Genomic DNA, 16,980 nt, shown 5'->3' with positions numbered 1-16,980 from the left:
ATAAATCAAATAAAATAAATCAAATAAAATAACTAAATCCAACTTTCTGTAGTTTTGGCTAAGAGATAAAAAGGAGATAAAAAGGGAGGAAAATGCAAGCAAGCAGGGAGCAGAGAAAAGAGTGTCCGAGTAGGCAGAGAGGCAGATAGCAGGGGGAAGACAGGCGGCAAAGCGCCGCGGGTCGGAGTCGATCCCGGGCCGACCGCATCGAGGACTAAAGGCCTCCTATTATGGTTTGCGGCAACCGCCCCGCCGCGTGCGCGGACGCGTCAGCCACGGGCGCGCCCTGGAAAACAAAACTTGCCAAATCCGGTCGGGAGAAGGGCAAAAACATCGTTTCCACCAACAAAAGCCTTCAGAGCTGTTCTCTGATGTTCTTTTAATGAAACAATATTAGGTAGATTGGACAACACGGAAGAAATAGCAGCATCAATGTTAACGCTTGCTTCCTCGATGCGAGCCGCCATTGCTATCTAAATCAAAACAGTCTCACGACACGGTCGCTTCTCCACCACGTCACATCTATGAAACTCCAGCCCTGCGTCCTGATTGGCTAGACAATAAAATTGGTTGGAGAAATCACTCTCTATGGAAGAGGTCCCAGATGGATGTGAGTGGAGCTAGGCGGAACGAAATCCATATGGCTAGAGTCAGGTTAGTACAGGCCAGGCATTACGACACAAAAACAATCTCTACTTGACCATTATTTAATCCTCAGTCGCTTACCTGCTGCTGGGTTTATAAGTCTAAAAGCTAAATGAAATGCAAATTCTGAAAAATCAAGTCAGACTGATTTTATGAAAGAACAGATGTAATAATTACTTTTTTATGTTATGCTATCAAACTGGCCTTGTAACTTTTGCCATACTGATGGGCAGCAGCAGTTGATTCTCTCAGATCATTTCTGATGTTCTCCTTTGTGGCATTGTGATTGCTCGAGACTTTTCAGGGGGAATGAGGATCTGTTAACAAAGAGCAGTTGATCTGTAGGACATGGCAAAAAAACAAAAAAAACATTTGTATTCTTAAATTCAATAGAATCAATAAGGATTTGAATAAATTTTTTACATGTATAGTGGCTTTTTTGTTTTGGCTTCATTTTCTTATAAATAATAAATACCAGCCTGAAATTTGTTTTTGTACACTTGTGGTTTCAATATATAGACCAAATCATTTGTAGTGGTACTTCTGATAAAGAAGAGTAAAATAATCTATTATTGCTGCTACACAATCTCATTCCAAAATATTATGAATATCCAACCTTTAGTTTCTGTACATTTATGTGTTTGGGGAAAGTCACAAGTGTAAAAGTAGTTTTACAACTAATAACCATTTGTAGATATTGCAGTACCTCTGCAGTTAATACTTTATGCAACCCCCTTTTCGCCAGTTGTGTGGCTCTCTCTCCCCTACTGTTTGACAGGGATGGAGCACAATAAAAGAGAGATTTTTGACCGTTCATTTTTTCTACAGTGTTCATGTTTGGGGACTGAGGTGATCTTGTTAGAAGGTTGATTCTTTGTCTGTTGCACCATCTCTTTGTTCATTTAGCCCTGTGCTATGAATTATTATCCTGCAGAAGGACACAGCTGTGACCCATTTTTCAGTTTATTGGCATTGTCTTCCACATATCTATCTAAAATGCCCTGGTACTTCAAAGAGAGTATGATGCCACACACTAAGGTTTCCATGACCTTTGGAGGATAAACTGGCTCATAGAACCACATGTCCTCCACCATAGTTGACAGTTGGCTGGAGGTTTTCATCCACATATATATCCTTTCCTTCAGACCACACCAGGATTAAGTTGCTGAAAGGCTCAGTCTCATGTGACCTGCTGATGACATTTACCACTTTTTGGAGACTACTTTTAGCATCTTGTGATCTGCCCTCAAGGTGAACTTGCTTGGAACACAAGACCTGGACATGTCGGCAATTATTTCAGTGTCTTAGAATAGTTTGCCTACAGTGGATCGGCAGATTTCAGAATCTTCTGAGCCCTGTTTAGATGTTTTGACAGACTCAAAAGGTGTTCTAGTCTTCATCCTGAAGGCCTCAGAAAGGTTTTTAGCTCTCGCCATGGTGTCCCCCCTTTCTTCCTGTTTAAACAGGACAAACCTCCTTTTAATGCTGAGCGATAATATTTTAATCGCCTGGTCATGACCACAAATTGCATGCTTTTTTATTGCATTTGAGAAAAGATCTTTTCCTCAGTTATACTAGTCTGGTTATATTACTAGACATGTTGGCCATTGTTAAAATTGAGACTAAATAGTCATATGTCTCAATGTGTTTTAGAGTGTTCTAGTTTTTCTTACATGACTAGCTCAAAACATGCTGTCAGGGACTGGTTACTGAGCCCGAATTCAGCTACACACAGAGCTTCGTTCCAGAGTTTTTATTGAAGATTGTGAGTAGTGGAGATGGAAACCAGAAGTCTGTACCAGGTAGCAGCGGAGGGATGGTGAAGATGGCTCGAGCTGAAGCGGGCGGAGCGAAGCTGGAGCCAGAGGATGTGAGGGAACACCGGCAGGTAGGTGAGAGACGAAGGCAGGCAGGCTGGCAGCTGACACAGAGGTAGCTGGAGGACTGCTGGCAGACACGAGGAAGGGTAGTGCAGCTGGCTTGAGGCGGAGGAAGGCGGTTAAGAGGGCAATGAGAGACTAATGGCACTGGAGACAAGAGGCATGAAGCAATAGAGGGAAGGATGATGAAGAACCAGCAGGGAAGAGCAGACTGAGATGAGCTTATATAGGAGGTTGGACAGGTGGAATGAGTCTAGACTTGATTATTGCAGCAGGTGAAACTGATCCAGCGTGGAGTGGAGCTGGGCTGTGTGGATGGTGGCAGGATCTGGAACTGTCCATGGTGAAGCAGGGATAACTGAACCCTGACATCACCCCCCCCCCCCCCTTCAAGGTCGGCTACCAGACGACCAAAATGAAAAATTAGACCAAGTCCAAAAAATCAAAACAACCCACTCAGGGTGGGCGGAAGGAGGTTCAGGATGGGGGGCTAGAGTCCAAAAAAAAAACAATCCACCCATGGTGGGCAGAGGGAGGCTAAGGAGGGCAGGTTAGGCTCCAAACGAAATAGTTCAGGTGGCTGACCAGGAGGTTGAAGGACACAGGGGAGCCCACAGGTGAATCCGGGACCTAGGGAGCGCTGGTAGACTCAGGAACTTGAGAACATGGAGAACACAGGAACTTGAGAATGTGGAGAACACAGGAACCACCTCTGACCCAGGCTGGGTCGCGTCTGGCGACCCTGGCGTGGCAGAGGCGGCCGTCACGGCTGGTGACCCCAGCGAGGCAGAGGCGGGTGTCGCGGCTGGTGACCCGACGAGGCAGAGGCAGCCGGCAGAGTAGCAGGGTCTCAGGCGGCTGGCAGCAGAGGAGGACCACCGAAGGCCGGCAATGGGACTTCACCAGGGTCCCACTGAGGTGTAGCTCCAGAGCTGGACCCACAGCAGACTCTGGAGCTGAGACCGGAGGTGGGTCCCTCTGAACACTCTCCTCACAGAGTGTGGGAGGCCGGCGGGTCCTCCTGGACCTGGGTTTCTCGGGACTCGGGAGCATAGATGGGAGGTGGGTCCCCCTGGACCTCTTCGCAGGACTGGGGAGCATAGACGGGAGGCTTCCTGAGAGCATTGGTGGCCTCGGGCAGAGGCGGAGTGGGACCCTCGGTGGCCTCAGGCAGAGGCGGAGCGGGACCCTCGGATGCTGGGTGCTAGGGCCGCGGCATGTACAGCATCTCCACGGACAGGGACGGACCAGTTGGGGACCAGATGGTCCCTGTCCCCATGGAAGTGCCTGAGCTGCGACTCCTCGACATGTTGAGCTCTGGCAGGGAGAGGTGTGGTCCTCCGCGCAGCTGCTGAAGATCTTACCCGAGGAGCCAGCTGGGCGTCAAGGAGTTGATGGCCAAATCGGTGTAGCACTGAGGGGCGTCTAGGTTAGAGCGACGGAGGTGTTCTTGTGCCGACGAGCCCAGCGTCTGCATCGGGAGGAGCCGAGCACTGACTGGAAGGCTGCTGCCGGCAATGAAGTGGCGGGAGCAGCAGCGGCGGGAGCAGCAGCAGCAGTACCGGCGAGCACAGCAGTTGCTAGAGCGGTGAAAGCTCTGGCGGGATCTGCGATGGAGGCTGCGGTGGACACGGTAGCAGCGGCAGGGGCGGCTGGTGCAGCAGGGACAGCTGACGAGGCAGACAAGCCTGTGAGTGGAGGTCTGGGTGGAGGTGGTCTGCGGAGGATCTCTGAGTAGGCGACCTGCTCAATCCAATTAATCCCCTCCGCAAGGCCGGTTATCCCAAGGAGGGACAACAGTGCGGTTTGGTCCTTATAGACCCCCCCATCATTTCTCTGCTGTGCCTACACACTCCCAAGGCGGCTCACAGGTGGGTAACAAGTCCAAAAGTTTGCTCAGCTCACGGAGCACGGGTTCAGCCATGGACCTCAGGAGGGAGGTGGGCACTGAACCCTGTGTGGGCGACGGGCTCATTCTGGCTGGTTCGCACTGTCAGGGACTGGTTACTGAGCCCGAAGCAGGGAGAACTGAACCTTGACACATGCTTTAGTTAAAACATTTGTAAAAATTAAGTACAACCCAAAAATTAAACCCAATTCTGTTAAGGTACTTTCTTTTTACCATTACTGTTATTACCCCACATCAACTAAGTGTAGCAAGTTGTTTTATTTAATTTTTCTCTCTGTATTTTCTTCTCCTCAGATATTCACGATGAGAATGGATTAAAGCCAGTGATGGTTTACATCCACGGAGGCTCCTATGTGGAGGGGACCGGCAACATGATCGATGGCAGCATCCTGGCGAGCTATGGGAACGTCATTGTCATCACAATTAACTACCGGCTTGGAGTTTTGGGTGAGCTGACTTTCACTGCCTCGATTCTGACCATTTTAATAATGGCTTGTGAATCAGAACCCTTCAGGTTTTCATTTTTATCAAACTGCAAAAAGTCATGATTAATGAGATGTTTCACAAGCTTGTAGAATTACTGAAGCAGCTCAGTTAGGTTTACTCATTACTCATGACTCGCTCAGTTTTCCTCCCTCCTCCTATCCAGTAGGGGCTGTCCTAAACCCAATCATTAAGCCAAAAACTACAGATTGAAGCTTTGACTTGTTCTTCCTACAATTTATTAATTTCAATTAACATTTTCAGTTTCAAAATAAAACCTAAATTCAATAATAATATCCTTTTATTAATCTAATTCATCATTGCCAAAGCCTGTGCAAAACCAATAGAGTATTTATGGTTTACGAAACAGTGGATATGTTGGTTATAATATGGACCTGGTCTCTTCACTATGGAGTGATAGATTAGGGATCAGTCTGAGCTAGCACCTCTCCTAACACTGTCATCCACTATTTTTATATTATGTTTATTAGATTTTTTTAACATTTATAGAAAGAAAGAACAAGGAAGAAAAAGAAAAGAAACAACAATAGGACAAAACTTATACAGCACTGATACAAAAAAACTAAACCGATGGCATGTACATAAATTACAGTAAACATTTGAGAAAAGTTTATATATAAAGTTTATACATAAACTTGAACATATACATCAGTCGGGTTCACATTACTGGTCTTTTAATTTAGAAATTTTGAAGTAATCGAGAGTGCATATTTCCACCTTTTTTTTAAAAGCATAGAATTTCCCATTCAGACAGTATCTTAATCTTTCTAATACAATAACTTCAGAAAGTAAGTTTTTCCATAGCTGGATTGAAGGGTCATCAAAGCTAACCCATTTAAGCATTATTGATTTTCTGGCCAACATCATTAGGAATTGCACAGTCTCTTTGTGAGTATCCAGATGACTGGGTATGAACCCAAGGAGGCACAGGACTGGGTTAGGGACAAGTGTTGGTTCTATAGTGGAGCTAATTTCTCGAAATACTGCTTGCCGGAATGCCTCTATAATTTTACACTCCCATAAACAGTGAATTCTAGTCCCTGTGATTACTTTACATTTGAGACAATTTCCTGGTGATTATTTGCTATATATATCTATATCTATATCTATATATAGATATGTATATAGATATATATGGAGGTATGTATACATTATGTAAAGTATTATATTGCATTTCTTTGTAATGGTTACATGCTGAGATTCTAGAGGGCAGAGTCCGAATGTCTTACTATGCTTCTGAATCAGTTGTGCTTTTCAGAGTTATATTCAAGGTTGTTCTTAAATTCTCCATATTATCTTTCCTTAGGGCTTGTAATTCCGCATAGAATCTTGACACAAATCTCCCACGTTTATGACAATCAAGAATAGATTTTTCAAGTAAATAATAATCCTCTAGGAACTCAAGTGAGTTCATTTTTGCTTTAACGCAGGGGTCACCAACCTTTCTGAAACCAAGAGCTACTTCTTGGGTACTGATTAATGCGAAGGGCTACCAGTTTGATAAAGACTTAAATAAATTGCCAGAAATAGCCAAGTTACTCAATTTACCTTTAACTCTATGTTATTATTAATAATTAATTATATTTATCTTTATGGAAACACTGATCATCTTAATGATTTCTCACAATAAATATATATAGAAACAGATAAATATCAATATGCAACACTTTATTTTTATATTTTCTCTTTGTGTACATTTTCAAATGATCACTTGTAAGACCTGTGAAATCACAATATCCCAATTTAACTAGCTTGCCACTAACATTTTTTAACGAATCATGAATTACTTTGCACCATGTTTGTACAAATAATAACTCACGTAAAATACAAAAGTCAACTCTCAAATTTCTAAATAAATCATGTAACTCTTAGAAATGGACACCAAATCTTTTATGTTTCTTTGTCAGTTAGTGGGAAGCCTGGCATTGCATGCTGTTAACTAGTGTGTTGTACTCTGGTGTGTAACCTGACACTGCAACTCTGAGTGAGTCCTCCAAATGTGCATCAGTGAGGCGTGTTCTGTGTTTGTTCATGATGAAGTGCATGACAGAAAAGGCTGATTCACAGAGATAAGTTGAACCAAACAGGCTTGCAACCTTCATAGCTGCTGTGCATAAACCGCTGTATTTTTCTGTGTCAACAAGGCACCAAAAGTTTGGTGCAGCCTGGTGGGCTTTGAGGTGGAGGTCATTTTGCAGTGTTACAATTTCAATCTCCACCTGTTCAGCATCCAGGCTGAATGTTGCACTTAACTGCTCAGCAATGCATGATATGTCCACGTTCATAAAAAGGATTAGAAATGAACAACACACATGGCTCAAGCTGATTCAGGTCACAAAACCTGTTCTCAAACTCTCTTTATGACTCTCTTTATGACCTGAGAGTACTTTTCTGAAACTTTGTCAAAAGCCTCAGATGCAGAAGCATTGTCTTTTAGCACCATCTGCACAGAGGGAAAGTGCAGCACTTTTTTTCTTTGTAAATGCACAGAGTAAAGGTTCATCTTAGCTTTAAATGCATTTAAAGCACGTATCATATCGACCACAGTTTTACCTTTGCCTTGCAGCTCACAGTTCAAACTGTTCAGTTTTCCTGTAATGTCCGTTAAAAATGCAAGGTCAAGTATCCACTCAGTGTCCTCCAGCAGCGCGGTGTCCTCACCTCTGGACTGCATGAACTCTTTGATTTCACCCAAAAGTGACAAAAAACGTTGCAAAATTCTTCCCCTGCTGAGCCATCAGATTTCTGTGTGCAGGAGAAGGTCACCATATTCAGCTGACAGCTCCTCCAAAAGTACCTTGAATGCTCTGTGCTGTTTAGCTCTGGAGCGGATGCTGTTTATGATCTTCACGACGGGAGTCATTACGTGCTCAAAGCAGATCACTTTTGCACATAAGGCCTGCTGGTGTATGATGCAGTGGTACTGCAGAAAGTTTGGGAACTCTGGGTCAGCTTTACAGTGAGCAACGAATCCTGTGTGTCGGCCGATCATAGCAGGAGCCCCATCCATAGTCACTGATACCAGCTTTTCCAGCGGCACCTTTTTGTTTCACCAAAAACTCCTTCACTGCGTTATAAATGTCAACTTCCCTCGTAGTTGTCTTCAGGGGCAGTAGTGTCAGAAGTTCTTCTTTTGTGGAGAAATCATCAAACACCATCCAGATAAATACCATCAGCTGCGCCGTACTGCTGCTGTCCACCGACTCGTCACACTGGATGCTGAACCTCCGGCACCTCGCCAGATCACGGTCCAGCTGGTCGATCAAGTTCCCAGATATCTCCGACACTCTTCTTACCATTGTAGTCGCCCCGAGTTGAACATCGGAGAGACTGGAGAGGACACCGGTTGCATACTTCTCGTCTTCAAGCGCAGTTTTAGCAATTATCATTGCTTCTTTGACAACCTCCCCATCTGTAAATGCCTTTTTTTTTCTTCATCAAGAATTGCGTAGCTCTAAACGAGGCTTCGGTTGCTTTTTGGGAGTTTTTAACCGGTCAAGTGAAAAAAGACTGCTGTTTGCACAAAGCTGCCTTTAACTCGCCGACTTTTTCTGCGCGCAGTGCGCTGCCCGGTGGGTAGTTAGCATGGTAGCTTGTGTGACACGTAGTGAAATGTCTCTCCACATTGTGCCGCTTTGCTATTGCCACAGTTGCCCCGCAAATGAAACACACGTAGGATCCTTTCACATTGGTAAAAAAAAACCTCTACCTCCAATTCGTCGTGAAAATTATATGCTTTGTTTCTTTTTTCTGACATTTTTTGGGGTAGCTCTTCTCCTTATGACCAAGCAGCTCACTGGTAAGCGCTGCTATTTGAGCTATTTTTAAGAACAGGCCAGCGGGCGACTCATCTGGTCCTTACGGGCGACCTGGTGCCCGCGGGCACCGCGTTGGTGACCCCTGCTTTAACGTAATGCCTTAGCTGATGGTATTTATAAAAGTCCCTGGAGACAATGTCATATTGTGTTCTTAAGTCCTCAAATGTCTTGAATTTTCCATTATTCCAAAGATCATGTATCCTGGTAATGCCAGCATCTTGCCAAGACCTAAGATCAGGACCAGCGCCCTCTACTGTCAAATCCGGGTTGTCTACCAATGTTGCCGGAGATCAAAGATCAAAATTTTTATTCTGACCAAAATTTTTTTTCAGAATGCCCCATGCCTTAATAGTGTTAGTAATTAGAAAATTATCTTTGACTATGAGTGGGAGTTCTCGGTTTTGTTTATTTCACATATTTATAGGGTGACAAGGTTTTAAAAACACTTTCCTCAATCTCAAAACATGGATTAGCGTATTTTTGGGTAGCCCACAGTGAAATAATTCTTGCATGTAAAGACAGTACATAGTTCTCAACCTTGGGCAGGCCCCATCTACCCAAACCTCTGGGAAGTTGTAAGACCTCAATTTTTATTTCAGGTTTCCTGCCTGCCCAAATAAATTCTGATGTTGCATTTTGGATTCTAGCTAAATCTTTAGAGTCAATAAACAAAAACAGCATAGACACTGGATAAGGGAGAATTGCCATCTTAATAAGGTTAATTCTCCCCAAAAAATATATGGGGAGCTTCTTCCATCTTACCAGCTTATCCTTAATATGAATAATCATAGGATTGATGTTTTCCGAGTACAGCTGGCTAGTTCTAGGTGTAATGCGTATTCCTAGATATTTTAATCCTGTAGGAGCGCATTGAAATGGCTTGATGAAAGTTGGTTCTCCCTGGTCACAGGTATTTAAAGGCATTATTTCTGACTTTCCTTAATTTACCTTACACCCAGATATCTTACCAAATTTGTTGACACAGTCAATCAAAGACGGAATAGATTTCACAGGGTCTGTCAAAGTTAAAAATATATCATCAGTGTATAATAATATTTTATAATATTATAATAATATTTTTTTTCTATCAATATACCTTTAATATCATTGGTTTGTCTAATTGCAATGGCAAGTGGCTCTATAGCCAAGGAGAAAAGTAGCGGAGAAAGAGCTTTCCTGCGCCGTCCCCCTACCCAATCCAAAGGGTGAAGATAAGAGACCGTCTGTCAAGACAGATGCTATGGGTTTTTTATAAAGAAGTTTTACCCACTTTATAAAGTTTTCTCCTATGGAGGACCAAGTCTTCCATATTTAAAAACAAATACAGAAATAAATAAATGCTCAATAAATAAATAAGCATACAATTAATTGCCACCAAATTAATAAATGTAGGTAGAAATTAAATTATACAGTGAGACATAAATGTATATATCTCTTTTAATTAGCTTCTTTATTTATTCGCCTTTGTAATAATTACCTTATATATTTATTGTCCGTTATAATCTTCAACTTTATTTATTAATTACTTATTTTTTTAAGTATTTATTTATGTGCATGTTATAATATTTTTGTCTGTTTTATTCTTCCTTTGTATTTTTTTACCCTATATATTTCTGTGATGCTATTTATTTCTGCCTGTCGTTTTTACATTTCTGCCTTTCCTTTTTACATTTCTGTATGCATTTCTGCCTCATAATGAGGAGGGCTGTGTCTTAAGGGCTCAACTTCTTCCCATTGGTTGGTTAGCATTTTATTGCATCGGTGGAATCTACATCAGGAGGAATATTGCGGCCCTCCACAAGTCTGGTTCATCCTTGGGTCCAATTTTCAGATACCTCAGTTTCAATTTTTATCTGTTCAAACTGCTATAACAAGTATAAACAGCATGGGAATGTCCATCATTCTGTTCAGGAAGGGAACAGGTGGTTTTCACCCAGGACGTAATGGCCTTTGGTGTAAAATCTGTAAATCAACGGCAGAGGAAAAGCCAAGGACCAGGTTAAAGATGCTGCTGACACACTATGATGAAAAGCATTATTGCAAATCCTTTCTGTTCTCTTCAGCAATGTATCCCACTCTATCTTCCTCCTTTTTACACTCTGTGCTGCCACGGCTAGCTCACATAAACAAGAGTAGCTAATGCTGTGGGAGACGCCCACACAATGTGTGCATGGAAAATCTCCCGCTTCACCCTCGCTACTCCTCTTGTGTGTTGGTACGGTTACAGTCTATCTCTGTGGGAGTCGGTCTTCTCTGGTTCCACTCGATAGAAATGCTGTGAGTGGAGGAGGAACACACTCTTGTGTTCATTTTCATAGTAAGTAAACCACCGTGTTCTTTCAGTAAGGATAGAAATGTTTCATTTCAAGTTAAAAGAAACATTCTTTTTTTGTCCATCTAAGGAGACACTCAGGCCAAAAGTATCTTTGCACTCAGTGCCAAACCAACAGGTCCTTTGCAGTGTTGGAGCCTTTTTTTTCTGCAACTACATGGCAGTACACATGAATTTAATGTTCATAATCATTGTTTCCATCTCGGAACGATGTATCTGGCCTCTGGCTTATTCAATGCACGCGTGCACTTCATTGTGTCTTGCAGTCAAACTGCAGCTCATCCGTATGCACATGCCTCTGCAGAACCGCTGCTCTGCTTACCATTTGTTATACGGTGGAGCTGTCTGCACCAGTCACTATATTTAGTTGCATGAGTGCCAGGGGGGAAAGGTGTTCTGGAAAAGTGTGCAATGCAGAGAGGGGGAAAAAAAAGACATGAGGATGAAGGAAAGAGAGGAAATGCAGATGATAATCTTAGATCAAAACAGAAGAGAGGGAATTGAACAAAGACAGACAAAATGTAGAGGAATCAACTACACACATGAGGGTTTTGATTCTTCACTTGGCTCTGTCAGGAGATATTGTTCTACTGTGAATAATGAAGGTCGACAATCTTTGAATTTATAGTCTTCTGAGCACATACGAATGTCGTGTTGTGCCAAATCATTTTTGAGCATCTTAATTGTGTTTGCCAAAATGGTGGATTTAACACACCTAAACTCAACTATATATATATATTTTTTTTTCCTTGCGTAAGATTCGGTAATAACCCAAATCCATCACAACTCCTTTGACCTAACTTTAGTTATGAAACCCCATTGCTCTGCTCACTCTATTCTTCCATCAGTGTGGCGTGAAGGTTTACTGAGTCATTCAGCAAAATATTCAGAGTAGATGACGGTGTTAGTGAAAAGGTCCAACATCAAATCGGACTTCTACTGTCCTAAAACAAATCAGCCCCGACTGCCCGTTGTTGTAAATCATGTTTGTTGTGTTTATGGCAAGGATCTCACGGCATAGTTTTGTAAAAAAAGGAGAGTGGGCTTTGCTAATGATACCGTATGGTTCCTTCTGTGTCTTGAAGCTTGGAACAGTTTGCAGCCGAGTAGTAAGTGGCTGAGATGAGAGTCAGGCCCGGTACTTCTGAGGGCTGGGGTCTCACCTACCTATTTTCTGTGGGTGACGTTCACCTTCTTGGCATGAAGGGGAGGTGGGGGAATGCTACGTTGTAACCTAGCATGGACAACACATCTGAGAAATATGGAGAGGTGTTTTCGGGAATGTGTTGCCACTGGGGAAGTTTTAATTGTTCTGCGTGTCAACTAGTATTGGCGATGTAACATGCTGTCCGGAGACATAGAGAAAGAAATGTATTTCTCTGCGCATTACGAAAATATCCGGGAAGACGCCGACAGTGGAAACAGCTGATGAGTCATGTGAAGTAAATGTTCAATAGGTCAGAAGTTATTTGGCAAATCTGTTTCCAGATCCTTATTTTGCTTTTTTCAGAAAAGCCAGAAACCACCACAAGTAAGCGTAAAAAACTTTTTTTTTCTTCCTGAAACTGAGGAAGTTATTTTGAATTTTTTTGTTACCATTAACCTTTTCTAATGCAATAGTTCAAAATGGGCATAAAAAACAATGGACACATGGCTACTGTCTCAAAGCTGGCGATTATAAAGCCGGTCTGAGAAACTCGCTTCTGTCTGGATTTTAAATCTAACCTAAGGTGCCGGAATATTATGGTGCAGAGCTATTCCATATTACAGGTATAATGTTGCTCGGCTGTAGCTTATGTGTATTTTTTCAACTTTCCTGATAAAGGGGACCTCTCTACCACCGGCAGAGTCTTTGCACTTATCACGGGATTCTGAAGAAAACTAGGTAAACAGCAGAGTAGATGTAGTGTGCTTGTTGTAGTAACGTGAGGAGGCGATATTGGCATATGGCTGCATGTACGCAGCAGGCTGGACTGACAACTGGCACGGTTCAGCTGTTAAGTGCCCAGCTCTATTTCCATGTTACACACTTTCTGTATGGCGTAAAATATCTTTTCAAGTCAAAAGGTTTAGGTACAAGTGAGGTCGTGGCTTCAGATTGAGTCATCTAATCGTGGCAAGACTAGTCTACCTGCTTTGTTGACCTTTGCTCTCCCTTTAGAAGTATGTACCTATAAATGAAGAATAGATATCCCTTATTTCCTGAACTACCTGAGGAAACAACTCTGGCTAAAATCATAGGCATACATATTCATAAGAGGGGGGTAATTAAAGAGATCTATACTATACTACACTATACTATTAGATCTACAATCTCCCTCCTTTTCCATTGTTAAGTCACATTGGGAGCAAGATCTTGCAGTTACATCAACAGATGAGCTCCGGCAAGCTGTTGTTCGCAGGGTGCACTCCTCTTCTATATATGCCAGACATGGGCTCCTTCAATTCAAGGTCCTGCACCAGTTACATTTTACAAAAGAAAAGCTGTCTAAGTTTTATCCAGGGACTGATCCCCGGTGTAACCGACGCAGGGCAGAAACTGCACTTTCTGGGCATGCTCGAAACTTAATACCTATTAGAATTCTATATTCAATACACTTTCAGAAACATACAATGTCAAATTTGGCCCTTTCGCTCTAACTGCAATTTTATGGAGTCATACCTCCACATGTTTTACATTCTAAACATAATTCAAATACAATAGCTTTTGCTACACTCATTGCAAGATGTCTTATACTTTTGAGGGGGAAACAGGAGGCCCCTCCTACACATGAGGTTTTTGCATTTAGAAAAGATGAGATGTTCAACTGCTAAATTTGTCAAGGCATGGCAGCCATTTTTACAAATACATAGAACATAGAAACATTCAGGATGAGTACCTCATCACAACCAAATCACTGCTACATTGTTGTCGTTAGCTGTAAAGTGAATAGATTCTTGTATTTTCTTTTGTCATTATAATTTTGTTGTCTGTTTATGTTTGCGTGTTTTTCTGTTTGTTCGTTTTTGTATGTGTATATGATTTTTATTTTCTGTTTTATGACGGGGTTTTGTATGTTAAAGTGAACAGCATTGTATAAACATAAGAAAATAAAACAAAAAAAACAAGTGAAGTCAGAAATCACTGACGGCAAAGTCCTAGTCAAGTCCAGTCTTTCATGAAATCCTCATGAAAGACCGGAAAAATCCTCATGAAAGATTCTAAATCACAGAACTGGAGTCCATACCTCTTGCACGGGGCGACGCATTTTTACTGTTCTAAAATGAAGTTACTCTGCTGGGAAGTACCTGGCATGTTTCATGTTTTGCACTGCCGGAGTTGTTGTTTTTTTTTTTGTAAAAAAAAAAAAAAAAAAAAAGCTTTTTAAGCTTGGCTGCGGTTAAACATACTATCAAGTACAGGTTCTTCTTTTATGTGACACTGTAACTGGAAACCTAATGTGTCTAAAAGTTTCATCTCTGTGGTCAGGTGTCAACCAATTTGGTTCATCCAGCATGAACAAAATGAGCCAGGTGGCTCCTCAGTGTAAGAAAGTTCTCGTGAACATCAGCAAACACAGCGGTTTGCCCACACAGTAGAGATATGGGGGTGTTGATGTGATTCAGATGATTCAAATAGACATCTCCAGCTGCTGCTGTGGTAGTACTAGCCTTCAATGAGGCCTGGCACGCTAAATGTGTGAACAGCATGACGCCGGGCCGGAGCAGGCATCTCATGTTAAGAGGCAGCAAAGTCTGCAGTGCAACTTCGTCAGCGCCGGCACGAAGACGGAGGTCTGTGAGAGATCAGCGGACACTCTGCAGCCATCTCCACTTTGACCTCACACAAGCAGCCGGACAGCTAAGTTGCTATATCACTGCCACCCTTTTCCGTTTAGATCCCATACAGTACATCTGGCTGAGTCAAAGATACAACTGTGCTGCTGCATCAAACACAAACAAGGAGGCTTATGATGCAGCTGGAGGACATTCCAAAAGCTTGGTGAACCAATACTTTGTAGAACCTTCATGGCTGCCAAGTTTTTTTGCATGGAAATTGGCCAGAAGGTTACATTTGGTCCCTCGCGTGAGCAGGTCAGCTTCTTCCTCGTCTTTTCCCTGCATGGTCTGAAGATAGGACTGTTTGAAGCTCTTTGTTTTAACAATGGCTTTCTTCTTGCTGTATATTGATTAAAATAATTAGTAATGCTTCTTCACAGGTTCTTAAACCCAAGCTGTGGATCTCTGCAGCTCCTCCAGAGCCACCATGGTCATCTTGGTTGCTTCTCTGATTAAAGCTGTCCTTACCTTTTTAGTTTAGGTGGACGTCTGTGTCCTGGTAGGTCTGCAGTTGGTCCATCCACTCTCCCTGTTCAGATGATGGTGTGAACAGAGCTCTGGGAGATGTTCATAGTTTGGAAAATTGTTTTAGAACCTAACCCTGCTTTAAAGTTCTCAATAACGTTTGCTGTGAAGTGTCTGCTGGGTTCTTGGTCTTCTTGGTTCGTGCTGTTTGTTCTCAAAAGTTCTCCAACAAACCTCTAAGGCCAGATTAGAACAGCGGATGTTGTACTCAGATCAAAAAAGACATAGCTGGGCCCTGGTTAATGATTAGGTGACTCTTTTTCCTATTTTTATTTGTTAAAAAAAATATTGAAAACCTTTGTTTCCTTTCCACTTCTCAGTTGTGACGGCTCTTTGTTGGTCTGTCAGAGAATATCCTGATGCATCAATTATTGTAGTAGGCCGTGGGCCAGAATCTGTACGATGACTTTTTGTATGAACTGTCAGGGGGCACCTTTCTTCCACCGGGATAAGTTGCTACACATAGCAGTGATCTCAAAACACCAATGTTCCCACGTTTTCACTTGCATATTAGTAAGTTATAGGCGATAAAAAATCTAAACTGTTGCGCTCAGGTCCATAAGGTCACGTGATTCGTTTTTTGCTGTTCAGCCAATCAGATCGCTGTATTGTCAGCTGAGCGCGTTCAACCACGTCATCTTGGCTGCGCCCGTAAGGTGTTGTAAACATTTGTTTCCAGACGAAAAAAGTCAAATAATAGCATTTTGTGGCGCCAGTTGAAAAAGATCTTTATGGCAAGGAGAAAGAAATACCCCAATCCATCCATCATTCATTTTCTGACACGCTTTATCCCTGCTGGGTTCGTGAGGGGTGCCGGTGTCTATCTCCAGCTGTCAATGGGCGAGAGGCGGGGTACAACATGGACAGGTCGGCAGTCCACCACAGGGCAGAAATAGTCCAGACTTTTGCCCAATTTACTGTAATATCACCGAGACCTGCTGCGCTAAGATACCACAGGCGACAGGCGTTGTGCCAAACGATTTATCCACGGCAGAATTTGTATCCCCTGCATCGGAGAGTGTTTGAAATCAATAAAACTTTTAACCTCCATCTTTGTGAAGTCTAAATATTTATTTAAACATCACATTCTAATAAAATTAAATAGATTTTTTTAAACTCCTAATACATTGTTCTATTTTAAAAAGCGACATCTCGTTTTCTTAATATGGTTAATATCTCTATATGGTTCTTGGTTGAATTAAAATCTTATTAAATCTGATAATTTTGGCTGTACCTTTATTCAGTGTTCATTTGATCACACGTTAAATCCACTTTATATGATCTATTCATGCGGGTCTAGCTACCAAAAAAGAAAAAGAAAAAAGACGAACAAGTAAAGAGCTGTGATGGACTCAGGAAGGTGGATTTTGGTTTCAGCAGACAGACAATGCGACAATCTAATAACATAAAGCTAATATTTTCGTGACACATCTGGAAATGACCACAGAGCCGTTTTCTTTCCCAGAACGTGTTTTATTGAGTGATCAATCGAGTTTTAACCGACATAGCAATTCCTTATTATAGCACTAACAAGTGTTACATTTTCAG

General features: G+C 42.3%; 1 protein-coding gene across 1 annotated transcript in view; it reads left to right on the top strand.

Annotated features, from left to right (window-relative positions):
• The window catches only part of nlgn4xa (neuroligin 4 X-linked a), a 159,568-nt gene that overhangs the window by 80,819 nt on the left and 61,769 nt on the right, over positions 1-16,980 (top strand). The window contains exon 3 of the mRNA XM_036134058.1: positions 4,729-4,881. Within this exon, the coding sequence (XP_035989951.1) occupies positions 4,729-4,881 (153 nt within the window). The remainder of the gene's footprint in view (positions 1-4,728; positions 4,882-16,980) is intronic.

The sequence above is a fragment of the Fundulus heteroclitus genome, unplaced genomic scaffold, assembly GCF_011125445.2.
Source record: "Fundulus heteroclitus isolate FHET01 unplaced genomic scaffold, MU-UCD_Fhet_4.1 scaffold_73, whole genome shotgun sequence".
Classification (NCBI taxonomy): domain Eukaryota; kingdom Metazoa; phylum Chordata; class Actinopteri; order Cyprinodontiformes; family Fundulidae; genus Fundulus; species Fundulus heteroclitus.
The sequence above is the reverse complement of the archived record's forward strand: the minus strand, read 5'-3'. Positions and strand labels throughout refer to the sequence as shown.